Source organism: Nerophis ophidion, linkage group LG21, assembly GCF_033978795.1.
Source record: "Nerophis ophidion isolate RoL-2023_Sa linkage group LG21, RoL_Noph_v1.0, whole genome shotgun sequence".
Taxonomy (NCBI): Eukaryota; Metazoa; Chordata; class Actinopteri; order Syngnathiformes; family Syngnathidae; genus Nerophis; species Nerophis ophidion.
Genome location: NC_084631.1, coordinates 15,169,339 through 15,185,654, shown reverse-complemented (window position 1 = coordinate 15,185,654; position 16,316 = coordinate 15,169,339). Strand labels below are relative to the sequence as shown.

Here is a 16,316-nt window from a genome sequence, read left to right as displayed (position 1 = left end):
GTGGTATCGGCACGCTTGTTTGTATTCATGTATCTTTAAAGGATTTATGTGAATAAATCATCGTCTTACCTGCACCTTGCCTCCGGAGTTCCTCCTGCATCTTGGGAGAACAATACGCACAGTAAAATGCGACCCAGATGGAACATTTAAAAAATAAAAAAAAAAGCTAAATAAAAAAATAAAAACCACTGTTCATGTTGTAAACATGGGTTATTATTTTATGTGGAATTTTGAAAACAAAAATGAACTTATTCCATTTTGGAATAGAGCTGTAACATACAAATGTGAAAAAAGTGAACCGCTGTGAATACTGTATTTTCCAGATGCACTGTATATTTGAGTCATGGTTTCATTTTAATAGTTCAATCATGAGGTTTTAGCCGAAATAAAATGTTTTATAATTATTTTCAAATTTCATTAGATACCTTCTATTTAATGTCAGAAAAAAATACTTTTACCAGTTTGGATGAAAAAAATATTAAAAGCTTAATTAATGGCATGTATTTACTGGTCATCATGACATATTTTAATTTTTCCATGTAGCCTATTACACATTTTTATTTTTTTTAAATCAGAAAAAAGTCTGATTTGACTTGTAGTCACCACCAAATGAGTAATAAAAATATTCATAACACAAAAAAGCCTTTATTGATTGCATTGTACTCTTTTAAATCATTTAATGATTTTAAAATACTTTATTTAATATTTTATAAAACTTTACGAGTCTCCAGAATGAAGAAACAGTGAACATTTTTTTTATATCAAAATATATTAAATATACAAGAACATGTGTTGTATATTGTAGATACTACCTATTTTTATTTATATATATATATATATATATATATATATATATATATATATATATATATATATATATATAAATATATATATATATATATATATATATATATCCATGTTAACTGTATTATAAAAACTGTATTAATGTAATTAATTTTAATAACCCTTGTAAATTATATGAAAATACTAGGCATACAATATTCCATTTGAAAAAAAATCATTGATTGATTTATTTCATATTTTTGCAGCATATACAAATAAATACAACCCTGCCATTTGGATTGACAGCAGACATAATTAAGAATACACATAAAAAAACGATTAGATGAGCTGCATCCACTCTGTCTGTCAGGCTCTCAGAATAAAATGTAGAAAAAAAGTCCGGGAATGAAAGTGTCAGAATGAAGCCGTCTTTAGCTTTTTGCTAATCAGGGCTTTGGCGGGAGGCTGCTTGATGACGTCGTCACTGTCGATGGAGGGCGTGTCCCTGTCTTTGTGGGTGTCAGAGTCAGGGGGAAGGTGCCAGTGGATGAAGCTTACGTAAACAACAGAACCTAGAACACCACCGATTAGGGGGGCTACCATGGGGACCCAGAACCAGTAGTTGTAACACCTGCAGAGTAAACAAAAGAAATATAATTGACAAATGTTGGTCTATAATTGCCACACAACTATAGGGACGGCATGTGATTCCTTTCAGCCAATCAGATCAGGAAAATTAATTATAATTAAGGAGTTGATTTTTTAAAAAAGATATGGTGTAGAACCGTACGGTATACCGGTACAAGTATAGTGCCACGATACCTTAAAAACAGCAGATTGGTGCTGTTGTATAGAGCAGTGGTCCCCAACTGGTACCGGTCCTTGACGCATCTGCTATCGGAAACAAGTAATTTATAAACTATGGCATTTTCTCTGACTTAAATTTTGATTGTTCCCAGTAAACACACCAATAGCTTGTAAAATGTTATTGTGCCAAATTGTAGCTAAAAGCTCATTTCCATCTGCAGTTTCCAGCAGGATCATTGTCCAAAACCAGTGAAGTTGGCACGTTGTAAACATCGTAAATAAAAACAGAATACAATGATTTGCAAAACTTTTTCAACTTATATTAAATTTAATAGACTGCAAAGACAAGATACTTAATGTTCGAACTGAGAATCTTAATTTTGTTTTGCAAATAATCATTAACTTAGAATTTAATGGCAGCAACACATTGTAATTTGTACATTTTTACCACTTTGTTAACTTGGCCTTTCCTTTTACCAACACTTAGTGAACGTTTGGGAACTGAGGAGACCAATTTCTGAAGCTTTTCAGGTGGAATTCTTTCCCATTCTTGCTTGTTCAACAGTCTGGGGTCTCCGTTGTCGTATTTGTACGCATCATAATTTGCCACATATTATTAATGGGAGACAGGTCTGGACTACAGCCAGGCCAGTCTAGTACCCGCACTGTCTTACTATGAAGCCACACTGTTGCAACACGTGGCTTGGCATTGTCTTGCGGAAATAAGCAGGGGAGTCCATTAAAAACACGTTGCTTAGATGGCAAAATATGTTGCTACAAAACCTGTATGTATCTTTTCAGTATTAATGGTGCCTTCACAGATGTGCCTTGGGCACTAATACACCCCCATACCATCACGGATGCTGGATTTTGAACTTTGCACCAATAAGAATCCGGATGGTTCTTTTCTTCTTTGGTCCGGAGGACAAGACGTCCACAGTTTCCAAAAACAATTTAAAATGTGGACTCGTCAGACCACAGAACACTTTTCTACTTTCCATCGGTCATCTTAGATGAGCTCGGGCCCAGTAAAGCCGGCGGCGTTTCTGGGTGTTGTTGATAAATGGCTTTGGCTTTGCAAAGTAGAGTTTTTGTTATGATCCGCTGCCCGGATCATATTATGATTTAGAATTTTGATTCTTTTTGTGTTTTCTGTTGGTTTTGGACTCCTTCGGTTCCTGTTTGTGCACCTCTCAGTTGGTTTCCATAGTTACTCATTATTTTCACCTGCCGCCTTTTCCGGACGTGCACCTGTTTTGTGATTACTGTCTTTATTTAAGCCTGCCTTCTCCAGTCAGTCAGTCTTGCTTCCTAGTTTGTTTTCGTACAACAAGTGACAACTTCTGTTTTGCTGCTCGCTACCTGCTAATTTCCACGTTAGGCTATTTGTTTTCTAGCTCCCATGCTAGCTCTTTCAGGGGTTCTTAACCGTTTTGACATTTGTGCCCAACTTTTCCGCTACAGGTGGGCCAAAATTAACACTGCTGGAGTAATCTTACTCTTGATTTGGATCTAATTCAAAAATGATATCTAACCTACATACAGTTTACTACCTTGCCAATTGATATAAAAGCATGTGGCAAACACAAAGATTATTATTAATGCAACAAATAAACCTGATTAGAAGAAGTACTAATCAAATAAACAATACATTTACAAACAATTGTATTATGTTGTGCTAAAATAAATCAGGTCAATTAATTATAAATGTTTCGTAACCAAACGGATAATAAAAATTTAATTGCAAATTAAAATACAGCTTTACCACTTTAGTCATAATGTTTGCGCTTTTCGAAATTTCTCTATGACATTAGTGCCAGACTTCTTCTGTTTGTTTTATATTGTCATTACTGCCACAAGTGGTGGAAAAGTGTATTAAAATTAAGTTCTGCTGCGGTATATACCGACAACAGCTGAAAAACAGATATATTACAATTAGAGCTGTCCGATAACATGCTTTAAATGCTTTAAAATGTAATATCGGAAATTATCAGTATCGGTTTTTAAAAAATAGCTGAAATAGGCGCCAGCGCCCCCCGCGACCCTGAAAGGGAATAAGCGGTAGAAAATGGATGGGTTTTTCAAAAAGTAAAATGTATGACTTTTTAATACGCTGCTGTACGGAGTGGTACACGGACGTAGGGAGAAGTACAGAGCGCCAAAAAACCTTAAAGGCACTGCCTTTGCGTGCCAGCCCAGTCACATAATATCTACTGCTATTGACACACACAAATGTATGCAATGCATACTTGGTCAACAGCCTTACAGGTCACACTGAGGGTGGTCATGCAAACAATTAACACTCAAATATGCGCCACACTGTGAACCCACACCAAACAAGAATGACAAACACATTTCGGGAGAACATCCGCACCGTAACACAACTAAACACAACAGAACAAATACCTAGAATCCCTTGTAGCACTAACTCTTCCGGGACACTACACCCCCCACCCCCCCAAGCCCCTAGCTACCCCACCTCAACCCAACCCCCCAACCCCGCCACCTCAACATCTTCAGTCTCTCTCAGGGAGAGCATGTCCCAAATTCCAAGCTGCTGTTTTGAGGCATGTTAAAAAAATTATGCACTTTGTGACTTCAATAATAATATGGTAGTGCCATGTTGGCACTTTTTTCCATAACTTGAGTTGATTTATTTTGGAAAACCTTGTTACATTGTTTAATGCATCCAGCGGGGTATCACAACAAAATTAGGCATAATAATGTGTTAATTCCACGACTGTATATATCGGTATTGGTTGATATCGGAATCGGTAATTAAGAGTAGGACAATATCGGAATATCGGATATCGGCAAAAAAGCCATTATTGGACATCTCTAATTACAACCTAAGGGGTAGTCGCAGCCCATGTGCCGGTGTCTATGGTTAAGAAACACTGGTATGTCATCATTGTGCCAGGGACCATCTCTTTGCAAAAAAAACACGCCCAGCGTTATAGTGAGTTTATTTCTTCTTATTTTATTCTGCCATACGTGGCAAGCCGCTCTGTGAAAATAATGCATACATTAAACTGGTCCCTGGACGAAAAAAGGTTGAGGACCCCTTATATAAAGTACCTTTGGTAATGTTGAGTGCTGATCAGAAAAAATTAGGTACACACAACAACCACCGTAACTGAAGTCAGTGAGTGTACAAAAGACTTACGTGAACACTTCAGAGCCCCAGCCTGCAGTCAGAGTAAAAAGTCGAGGTCCTAGATCGCGAGCGGGATTTATGGCTGCCCCACAGTTGCCCGACATGGACATGGAGATGCCCAGGACGATCACTGCCACAATAGCAGGAATCAGCTGGTTGGGAGCGGGAGTGTTCCTCTTCTCATCCAGACCCAGGATACATAGCATTAGCATGCCGGTGCCCACTACCTGGTAACACACGTGTTGGAAATCTGCTGTCAATATGATTTGTTGTATTGAAAAATACCCACTGACCTGGTCCAGGAAACTCCTGCCCAAAGTGAGAAACTCAGAGGGATACGTGGCAAATATTGACGCTGTCTCATTTACGCCATACACAGTCAGTACTCCTCCACTAAAATCCATGATGGCGTCTAAGACAGAAAAACAAGTAGCAAATATAAATATTCAGATAAAAAGCAGGAAAACAAAAATATATACTAATGAAAACCCGAGTTAAGTTGCCCCCCTTTGTTATTGGAAATGTTAGAATACCACAACTGTACTGAAAATAAAGTTACGCTATTTAATGGAGGCGAGTCAAACACAAGCGCCAAGCGGAAAACGGCCAGCTCAGACCTGGGCCTGTCCCTTTAAAATCTTGTTGACTGGCTCTCTGACTTTGTCGTTTCTTGCTAAAGTGACAACGACTGACAGCACATAGCAACTGCCCAATCAGCAGTTAGAGACAGGTGGAGATTCGAGACTCCAAACGAAAATATGAATTATGTGCATGTCGAATATCGAGGTGCCTTGGGATCCACTCGGAGGTGGTTATGTTGCTGAAATAAAAGTTCGAGGCATAAACTCCCAGCTGCCACCACTGAGAGAATACAAATGCAAATTAGCCTACCGTCTTAAATAACGGCCTTTTTGTTGCAAAGGACCTGGTTCGATACTCACTCAGGCCACCTTCTCAGTGGCCTAATGGTTTGTCCGCCCTGAGATCGGTAGGTTGGGAGTTCAAACCCCGGCCGAGTCATACCAAAGATATAAAAATGGGACCCATTACTTCCCTGCTTGGCAGTCCCCACCAAGGGTTGGAATTGGGGGTTAAATCATCACAAATGATTCCCGGGCGTGGCACCGCTACTGCCCACTGCTCCACTCACCTCCCAGGGGGTGAATAAGGGGATGGGTCAAATGCAGAGGACAAATTTCGCCACACCTGGTGTGTGTGTGACAATCATTGGTACTTTAACTTTAACTTAACTTAACTCAGTACACACGAGGCAAACATTAAACTTTTCAATCATAATTCCATTTTGAAAAAAATTATTTTGTTCATTTTGTACAAAAAATAGATTATTGAACAATGGCTGGGTTGAATGACGTCATATTTGTTTTGCTTCTTCGCGGCTTATTTCACACGGTGGTCAAGCAGTTTGAGTGTAGCATTAAAACAAGTGAGAGTGATCGTAGAGCTTAAACAGAAAATCACATATTGCTGTTCTGATCTTTGGGGTTCCAGTCGTTCAAATACAGAGCTAGGAAAGAGCTTTTGTAAAGTCCCGAAAGATGTGGTTCAAAAAGGTGATAAACGTTAGGGGAAAAAAATTAAATGTGCCGAAGGAAATGGCTCTTATAAATATCACTTTCATGATCTAGTGGAATACAATCAGATCAAGCTTGTGTCTGCAGTGATTACTTTGTAAAAATGTTTGTTTGAACATTTGATTTGTTTGAGAAACTTTCTGTGATGCAATAGAGTTTATACTCTATATAATCAGTGTTTGATAGCAGAACTAAACGTAAAGAAATGACAAAAGATTGCATTAATTTGTGTTCTTTTGGTGTTTCTTTGCTTAAATATAACTACAAAGACCTGCTTGTGCCAATAAACTAATGTTAAGTCCTAGTAATAAATATTGTGATTTTTGGTCCAATTCACCGTATTTTTATCGTCTATTTTCATAACAGAAACTAAAAGCTTAAGTTGTTATTGTGCATGAAAGCCACGTGCTTTATTCAACACGGCTGACTACATTATATAGCGTTGTTGGCGCTATTTCTTAGCATCAAGAAAATACAGTTAATAGTAATAATAAACAAGATGAACAAATCTCGCTTAGGCTCAACACCATATACTGAATCTTGATATCGCTGGCAGATTAATCCTTGCTGAACAACAGTGACTTCCTAAAAACTCAGGAGTGCTCCTGTTTTATAGAGCAATTTGGACCACTGCCAATGCAGATCCTTATTGACATTTTAACCTTGATGGCAAATACAGAATTTGGCGTGCAAACTTGTGATTTAGATAACTGAGGCGTTCCTCAAGGCAACCTTTTAAGTCCTCTTCTTTTTCAATATTACATTTTTTTTCGTAGTGTAACTAATGTCACTAAGGTGTCCTCTCCACCCCCCACACCCAATCTCAACCACCCCCTGTTCAGGTCCCCTCAACGCACCTCCCCCACAGCCATGACAGCACCGCCCTCCACCACCTCTACGCAGACATTAGTCATCTCTGCGGACCAGGTTGGACGTCAACTGAGGAAGCTACAGCCTAGGAAAGCAGCAGGCCCAGACAAGGTGTGCCCCCGACTCCTGAAGACTTGTGCTGCAGAACTGGGTGAACCACTCCAGCGGATCTTCAACCTCAGCCTGCAGCTAAGGAAGAGTGCCCCCGACTCCTGAAGACCTGTGCTGCAGAACTGGGTGAACCACTCCAGTGGATCTTCAACCTCAGCCTGCAGCTGGGGAGAGTGCCCACCCTCTGGAAGATGTCGTGCATCGATCCAGTTCCCAAAAAGAACTGCCCCAGTGAGCTGAAGACTACAGACCAGTGGCGCTCTACTCTCATATAATGAAGACAATGGAGCGGCTCTTTCTCAGCATCCTCAGACCATGGGTGCAACATGCCCAGGAGAGCCTGCAGTTTGCGTACCAGGCAGGCGTTGGTGTGGAGGATGCTATCCTTTACCTGCTGCACTGAGCCCACTCACACCTGGATAAGGGAAATGGCACTGTGAGGATCCTGTTCCTGGACTTCTCCAGTGCCTTTAATACTCTCCAGCCCCGCCTTCTCCGGGACAAGCTGGACAGAATGCGAGTGGACTCCTGCATGTTGCCTGGATTTCAAACTACCTCACCGATGGGCCACAGTAGGTCAGACTGAAGAACATCACATCTGACACTGTGATCAGCAGCACCGGAGCACCGCAGGGAACGGTGCTGGCCCCTCTTCAATTCACCCTGTACACCGCTGACTTTTGCTACAACTCAGAGCTGTGTCACATCCAGAAGTACGCAGATGACACAGCCCTGACTTTTGCTACAATTCAGAGCTGTGTCACATCCAGAAGTACGCAGATGACACAGCCATCGTCGGGTGGATCAGGGAGGGCAGAGAGGAGGAATTTCGGAGCCTGGTGATGGACTTTGCTGTCTGGTGTCACAGGAACCTCTTCCAGCTTAATCCGTCAAAGACCAAGGAGCTGGTCATTGACTTTGGGAGGTAGAGTCCAAGGTCTCAACCTATTGTGATAGAGGGAGTCAAGGTACAAACCGTGGACTCATTCAAGTACCTCTGGGTTTGGGTTGATAATAAACTGGACGGGACTGTTAACACGGACCACTTGTACAGGAAAGGACAGAGCAGGCTGTAGTACTTCCTCAGGAGGCTGCGCTCCTTCAACATCTGTAGAAAACTCTTGTGGATGTACTACCAGTCTGTGGTTGCCAGTGTTCTGTTCTACATACTAGTGTGCTGGGCGGGCAGTACATCTAAGAAGGACAGCTTTGGACTGGAGAAACTGATCAGGCGGGCCGGTTCTACGATGGGAATAAAACGGGACTCACTGGTGACGGTGGCAGAGAAGAGGACTGTGGAAAAACTAGTGAGGATCCTGGATGATCCCAGTCACCTTCTGCATACCGTTATCAGTAGCCAGAGGAGCCTGTTCAGTGCTAGACTGCTTCATCCCAAGTGCAGGACTAATAGACTAAAAACTCCTTTGTCCCACACGCCATTAGACTGTACAACTCCTATCTGGGGAGGGGGGCAGGGGGTACTAGGATGACAGGGGATATAAAACAATAACAGTGCAATACCTTTTCATAACATGGTCACTACTGCTTAGTTTCTCTTGTTATATTCTTATTTTACTTTTATAATATTTTACCCTTATCAATGACTTTTTACAAGACAATTCTATTATCATGACGAATCAGGTGTTTACACTTTGCTCTTTGGTGCTGTGTAACACGTGAATTTCCCCACTGTGGAACTAGTAAAGATTTATCTTATCTTCCTATGGGTCACTTTGAGAATGTAGTAGTAGAGAAGCAAACTCCTTACAATTCCCTTTTACGCATCTGTTTTGTAACCAGTCACACATTATTTGAATTCAGTTTGACCATCTGTGACAGCATGAAAGTCGCATTAAAGTGCACAGTGTTGGTTTAAATTCCCCGCGCACCTGTCATGCTTATGCATTGTAAAGCTGGGCTTTGATTGACTGTAAAAACTTTCTTGGTAGTGGCTTTCTGGGAGACTTCTGCACAAATCCACTATTTTTATTTTTCATCCAAATGGTTAAAATGTTATTTTACCATGAATTGATTTACGTGGACCCTGACTTAAACAAGTTGAAAAACGTATTCGGCTGTTACCATTTAGTGGTCAATTGTGCGGAATATGTACTGTACTGTACAATCTACTAATAAAAGTTTAAATCAATCATTGTCCATGATTAGACCCATTAGCTAAATTGTTCTATTATTGGTTGTATTAACCAACACAGGTCAGTAGGGATGCACAAAAATGGATTCACATACAAAATTGCAATTCTTATTCATTTTGATTCTAATGTGATTCATAATTTTCAAAAATCGATTTAAAAAAAATATATATATATATATTTTTTTTGTTTCTTGTAAGAATCCATTTGTATCCGGGAAATCGCAAAAAACTGCTGCCTGAACAGGGCTCAGACTACTTGTAGATGAGATATAAAGAGGTCACCTATAATGTTATATACTCTTGAATCGATGATGTAAATTGTCATTTTAAAAATTGTGAGAAAGACCCTATAATGACACGAAACCTGTATAATTTTAGCTGTATGGCATTTAAAGGCATTGAAAAAGAGAAAGCTTTTTTTTTAACATTTATCTCACCTTTTTTGTAAGGGGCACCGGAAGTTGGCAGACCCTTCAGCGATCCTGTTCTGTCTCCCTGTAATGTTTGTCTGCTGATCTTGAATAGGATTGTGCTGAAAATTTAAATTTCCCCTCGGGGATTAATACATTTCTGATTCTGATTCAACCTACTCTCAGTTTACAACCTTGTCAAATGATATGAAAGCACGTGTTAATCCCAAATACTATTCATTTAACACATAAACCAGGCTGATTAGAAAAATACAGTGAATTCCGAACTGTAAACCGCTAATTTATTCCTACGTTTTGAAACCTGCAGCTTATAAAGCAGTGCAGCGTATTTATGATTTTTTTTCTCTGCTGATGGCCATAGTGCATTCATTTAAAAATAACATGCAAACACACTGATAAGGTGAGCTATTGTTTTTGCTGTGGCGCCATCTTTTAGACGAGTTCGCTCAATGCAGGTGCTGCAGTGTCTTTCCATTTAGTCCTTTGTCCAGTCTTCTACTCTAGCTGTCCATAGCGTTCCTACTCGAATGTATTCTCTGTTCATCACTCCAAGCAACGTTAATACTTAATAAACCGTCCCATGTGTGATGTCTATAGGATTGTTTGCATGCATAGTAATGCAATGAAGCTTGGTTGTTAGCATTGGCTGATATGCTAACACGTTTACGAGTGTTAGTATTATTAACTTACAATGACATTATTTTGGTATTTCACAAATTCCTCAGTAAATTCACACCAAATGTCACTAGAGTTATTGACTTTTTTGTTTGATCAGAAGTTTAACTGCCGTGTTACAGGCACCATTTGGAAACAATTAAGGTATACAAATAAACATTTGCAAAATCTTTTGGTGTAAATAAATCATTTTGCAAAGTATATATCTGCGGCTGGCTTCACGGTGGCAGAGGGGTTAGTGCGTCTGCCTCACAATACGAAGTTCCTGCAGTCCTGGGTTCAAATCCAGGCTCGGGATCTTTCTGTGTGGAGTTTGCATGTCCTCCCCGTCACTGCGTGGGTTCCCTCCGGGTACTCCGGCTCCCTCCCACTTCCAAAGACATGCACCTGGGGATAGGTTGATTGGCAACACTAAATTGGCCCTAGTGTGTGAATGTGAGTGTGAATGTTGTCAGTCTATCTGTGTTGGCCCTGCGATGAGGTGGCGACTTGTCCAGGGTGTACCCTGCCTCCCGCCCGATTGTAGCTGAGATAGAAGCCAGCGCCCCCCGCAACCCCGAAAGGGAATAAGCGGTAGGAAATGGATGGATGGATGGATATCTGCGGCTTATTGTCCAGTGCAGTTAATACATGGTCACCCTTTTCCCCCCTAAAATTTAGTGGGTGTGGCTTATATACCAGTGCGCTCTTTAGTCTGGAAAATACGGTAAGTGCTAACAAGATGCGCTGCATAAGGGACTCATAAATAATTGACATAAAATGTGTTTGTAATTATTAATGAACATGTTTCTTAACTAAATTTCCAATAAAATTAAAGAGCAAAAAAAAATACAGCTCGGCTGGGCAGCACCTGAATAGCTGCAGCCTGCTACTATAGCCCCCACTCCCTCCCCTCTGTTGCAAACCTCTAGATGTACAGTATGTTGTAATATGTATATGTGCTTTGCTATGGAGCTTGTTTTCCCACTCCAGACTGGGCCCCCTTCCGCTTATCCGAGGTCGGGTCGCGGGGGCAGCAGCCTAAGCAGGGAAGCCCAGACATCCCTCTCCCCAGCCACTTACTCAAGCTCTTCCCGGGTGATCCAGAGGCGTTCCCAGGCCAGCCAGAACACATAGTCTTCCCAACGTGTCCTGGGTCTTCCCCGTGGTCTCCTACCGGTTGGATGTGTCTTAAACACATCCCTAGGAAGGCGTTCGGGTGGCATCCTGACCAGATGCCCGAACGACCTCATCTGGCTCCTCTTTATGTGGAGGAGCAGCGACTTTACTCTGAGTTCCTCCCGGATGACAGAGCTTCTCACCCTATCTCTAAGGGAGAGCCCCGCCACACGGCGGAGGAAGCTAATTGTGGCCGCTTGAAACCGTGATCTTTTCCTTTCGGTCATGACCCAAAGCTCATGACCATAGGTGAGGATGGAAACGTAGATCGACCGGTAAATTGAGAACTTTGCCTTTCGGCTCAGCTCCTTCTTCACCACAACGAATCGGTACAACGCCCGCATTACTGAAGACGCCGCACCGATCCGCCTGTCGATCTCACGATCCACTCTTCCCCCACTCGTGAACAAGACTCCTAGGTACTTGAACTCCTCCACTTGGGGCAGGGTCTCCTCCCCAACCCAGAGATGGCACTCCACCCTTTTCCGGGAGAGAACCATGGACTCGAACTTGGAGGTGCTGATTCTCATTCCGGTTGCTTCACACTCGGCTGCGAACCAATCCAGTGAGAGCTGAAGATCCCAGTCAGATGAAGCCATAAGGACGACATCATCTGCAAAAAGCAGAGCCCTAATCCCGTGGCCAGCAAACCGGAACCCCTTAACACCTTGACTGCGCCTAGAAGTTCTGTCCATAAAAGTTATGAACAGAATCGGTGAAAAAGGGCAGCCTTGGCAGAGTCCAACCCTCACTGGAAACATGTCCGACTTACTGCCGGCAATGCGGCCCAAGCTCTGACACTGATCGTACAGGGAGCGGACCCACTCTGTGAGCACTCCCCACAGGACTTCCAGAGGGACACGGTCGAATGCCTTCTCCAAGTCTACAAAGCACATGTACACTGGTTGGGCAAACTCCCATACACCCTCAAGTACCCTGCCGAGAGTATAGAGCTGGTCCACAGTTCCACGATCAGAACGAAAACCACACTGTTCCGCCTAAATCAGAGGTTCGACTATCCGGCGTAGCCTCCTCTCCAGTACACCTGAATAAACCTTACCGGGAAGGCTGAGGAGTGTGATGCCACGATGGTTGGAACACACCCTCCGGTCCCCCTTCTTAAAGAGAGTGACCAACACCCTGGTCTGCCAATCCACGTGATGCTGCAGAGTGTTGTCAACCAAGACAGCCCCACAGCATCCAGAGCCTTAAGGAACTCCGGGCGGATCTCATCCACCCCTGGGGCCTTGCCACCGAGGAGCGTTTTAAATACCACAGTAACCTCAGCCCCAGAAATAGGAGAGCCCACCATAGATTCCCCAGGCACTGCTTTCTCATAGGAAGACGTGTTGGTGGGATTGAGGAGGTCTTCGAAGTATTCTTTCCACCTATCCACAACACCCGCAGTTGGGGTCAGCAGAACACCATCCGCACCATACACGGTGTTGACAGTGTACTGCTTCCCCTTCCTGAGGCGGAGGGTAGTGGTCCAGAATCGCTTCGAAGCCGTCCGGAAGTCATTTTCCATGGCTTCCTCGAACTCCTCTCATGTCCGAATTTTTGCCTCCGCGACCGCTAAAGCTGAACACCTCTTGGCCTGTCGGTACCTGTCCACTGACTTCCGGAGTCCTATGAGCCAAAAGAACTCAATAGGACTCCTTCTTCAACTTGACGGCATCCCTCACCACTGGTGACAAACAACGGGTTCTAGGATTACCGCTCCGACAGGCACCAACTACCTTGCAGCCACAGCTCCAATCAGCCACTTCGACAATAGAGGTGCAGAACATGGTCCACTCGGACTCAATGTCCAACACCTCCCTCGTGACATGTTCAAAGTTCCTCCAGAGGTGAAAATTGAAGCTTTCTCTGACAGGAGACTCTGCCAGACGTTCCCAGCAGACCCTCACAATGTGTTTGGGCCTGCCAGGTCTGTCCGGCATCCTCCCCCACCATCGCAGCCAACTCACCACTAGGTGGTGATCGGTAGAAAGCTCCGCCCCTCTCTTCACCCGAGTGTCCAAAACATGAGGCCGCAAATCCGATGACACAACTACAAAGTCGATCATGGAACTGCGGCCTAGGGTGTCCTGGTGCCAAGTGCACATTTGGAGACCCTTATGTTTGAACATGGTGTTTGTTATGGACAAACTGTGACGAGCACAAAAGTCCAATAACAAAACACTACCTGGGTTCAGATCCGGGCGGCCATTCTTCCCAATAACGCCTCTCCAGGTTTCACTGCCAACAGGAGCGTTGAAGTCCCCCAGCAGATCAAGGGAATCACCCGAGGGAGCACTCTCCAGTATTCCCTCGAGTGTACCCAAAAAGGGTGGGTACTCGGAACTGTTGTTTGGTGCGTAAGCACAAACAACAGTCAGGACCCGTCCCCCCACCCTAAGGCGGAGGGAGGCTGCCCTTTCGTCCACAGGGTTGAACTCCAACGTGCAGGCTTTGAGCCGGGGCGGGGGGCATCGAGATTTGCCACCCCAGGTCGTCGCTTCTCACTGCCGGCAACGCCAGAGTGGAAGAGAGTCCATCCCCTTTCGAGAGAAGTGGTTCCAGAGCCCTTGCTGTGCGTCAAAGTAAGTCCGACTACATCCAGCCGGAATTTCTCTAATTCGCGCTCTACTTCAGGCTCCTTCTCCCCCAGTGAGGTGACGTTCCACATTCAAAGATATAGCTTATGTAGCCGAGGATCGGACCGCCAAGTGCCCTGCCTTTGGCTGCCGCCCAGCTCACATCGCACCCGACCTCTATGGCCCCTGCTATGGGTGGTGAGCCGATTGGAGGGGTGACCCACGTTGCCTCTTCGGGCTGTGCCCGGCGGGGACCCATGGGAACAGGCCCAGCCACCAAGCGCTCGCCATCGTGACCAACCTACGGGCCTGGCTTCAGAGGGGGGCCCCGGTGACCCGCGTCCGGGCAAGGGAGTCTCTGTTCTTGTATTTCCATAAAAGTCTTGGAGCCGTACCAAACCAACATTATTGTGTACCGTTACACCCCTAATTTATATGTATATATATATATATATATATATATATATGTGTATATATATATATATGTACCGTTACACCCCTAAGTTATATGTATATGTATATATATATATATGTATATATATATATATATATATATATATATATATATATATATATATATATATATATATATATATATATATATATATATATATACATATATATATATACATATATATATATGTGTACCGTTACACCCCTAATTTATATATATATATATATATATATACATATATATATATATATGGGACGGCGTGACGCAGTGGGAGAGTGGCCGTGCGCAACCCGAGGGTCCCTGGTTCAATTCCCACCTAGTACCAACTTCGTCACGTCCGTTGTGTCCCGAGCAAGACACTTCACCCTTGCTCCTGATGGGTGCTGGTTGGCGCCTTGCATGGCAGCTCCCTCCATCAGTGTGTGAATGTGTGTGTGAATGGGTAAATGTGGAAGTAGTAATGTCAAAGCGCTTTGAGTACCTTGAAGGTAGAAAAGCGCTATACAAGTACAAGCCATTTATCATTTATATTCATATATATATATACATATATATATATATATATATATATATATATATTAGGGCTGGGCAACGATTAAAAATTGTAATCGAAGTTAATCGCACTATTTCTCCGATTAATCGCGATTAACTGCATTGTATACGCAAAGCCCAATAATGAATTCAAAAGTAGTGTGTAGTGCACCTTTATTGGAATATTCTCCCACATGAACAAAAGCGCCAAAACATTTGTTGTGCAAACACAATTTAAATCAGTCCTTGTTAAACAGTAGCAGTTAAATAGCATATTTTATGAAAATCAACTCAAAAAATGTAAATACAAACATTTAAGCTTATTGCCACTGCCAGGGTATTTAAGTTATCCTGTTTGTTATGGAAAATAAATATAATCTACATACAAATCTCTGAGCCACAATCATAACATCTGAACAGGCAATTTCTGAGGTTACAGCAGAAACATTTTTTTATCAGGGTCTTATGTTTAAAAAACCTATATCATAGGTAGTGGGCTATTTTAGGGAATTTTTGATCAAATTATCCGTAGTAGCAATATTAATAATGTTGTGTTTATTCTGCGTAGTGCACTTAAAATAATTATGACCATATCTAGGAATTGATATGGGAATTTTCCGATTGTTTGCTTGGTGCTTTGATGAACTGAACGCATTTACATGGTACTATTTGTGATGTTATGAGCCAGGGAAAAAAAGAACTACCCTACCCAGCATGCAACAGGAGTGACGAACATGCGCGGTAGCCCGGTATAGGTTGTGTCGCCATGACGGCATCTTGTATGTTGTGATATGCACGCTCTGAAATTAAACGTTAAGAACTCAGCCAACACTCCTCGTCTGCATTATTCATAAATAGACAGACAACACATATACTCCACTACTTCACAGGCCGCTGGATGTAGCCGGCAAAGTATTCCCATGCTAGCTAGCCGGTCTAGCAAGCACGCGTCATTCAGTCCAAAACGGCCCGATCAATCCACATCCAGAATTGTCTGGCGGTCGTAAGTGATCCCG

The 16,316-nt window shown here is 42.7% G+C and overlaps 1 protein-coding gene across 3 annotated transcripts in view; it reads right to left on the bottom strand.

The window, feature by feature from the left end:
• Positions 1 to 1,010: 1,010 nt before the first annotated feature.
• Positions 1,011 to 16,316, bottom strand: part of aqp10a (aquaporin 10a) — a 22,123-nt gene continuing 6,817 nt past the window's right edge. The window contains exons 3-6 of one of the 3 annotated variants that reach the window (XM_061882002.1): positions 5,041 to 5,159; positions 4,757 to 4,974; positions 1,606 to 1,674; positions 1,011 to 1,414 (exon numbers count right to left, since the gene is read on the bottom strand). In XM_061882002.1, the coding sequence (XP_061737986.1) occupies positions 1,198 to 1,414; positions 1,606 to 1,674; positions 4,757 to 4,974; positions 5,041 to 5,159 (623 nt within the window). In that variant the 3' untranslated portion in view covers positions 1,011 to 1,197. The remainder of the gene's footprint in view (positions 1,415 to 1,605; positions 1,675 to 4,756; positions 4,975 to 5,040; positions 5,160 to 16,316) is intronic. The other 2 variants (XM_061881999.1, XM_061882001.1) reach the window with 2 other exon arrangements.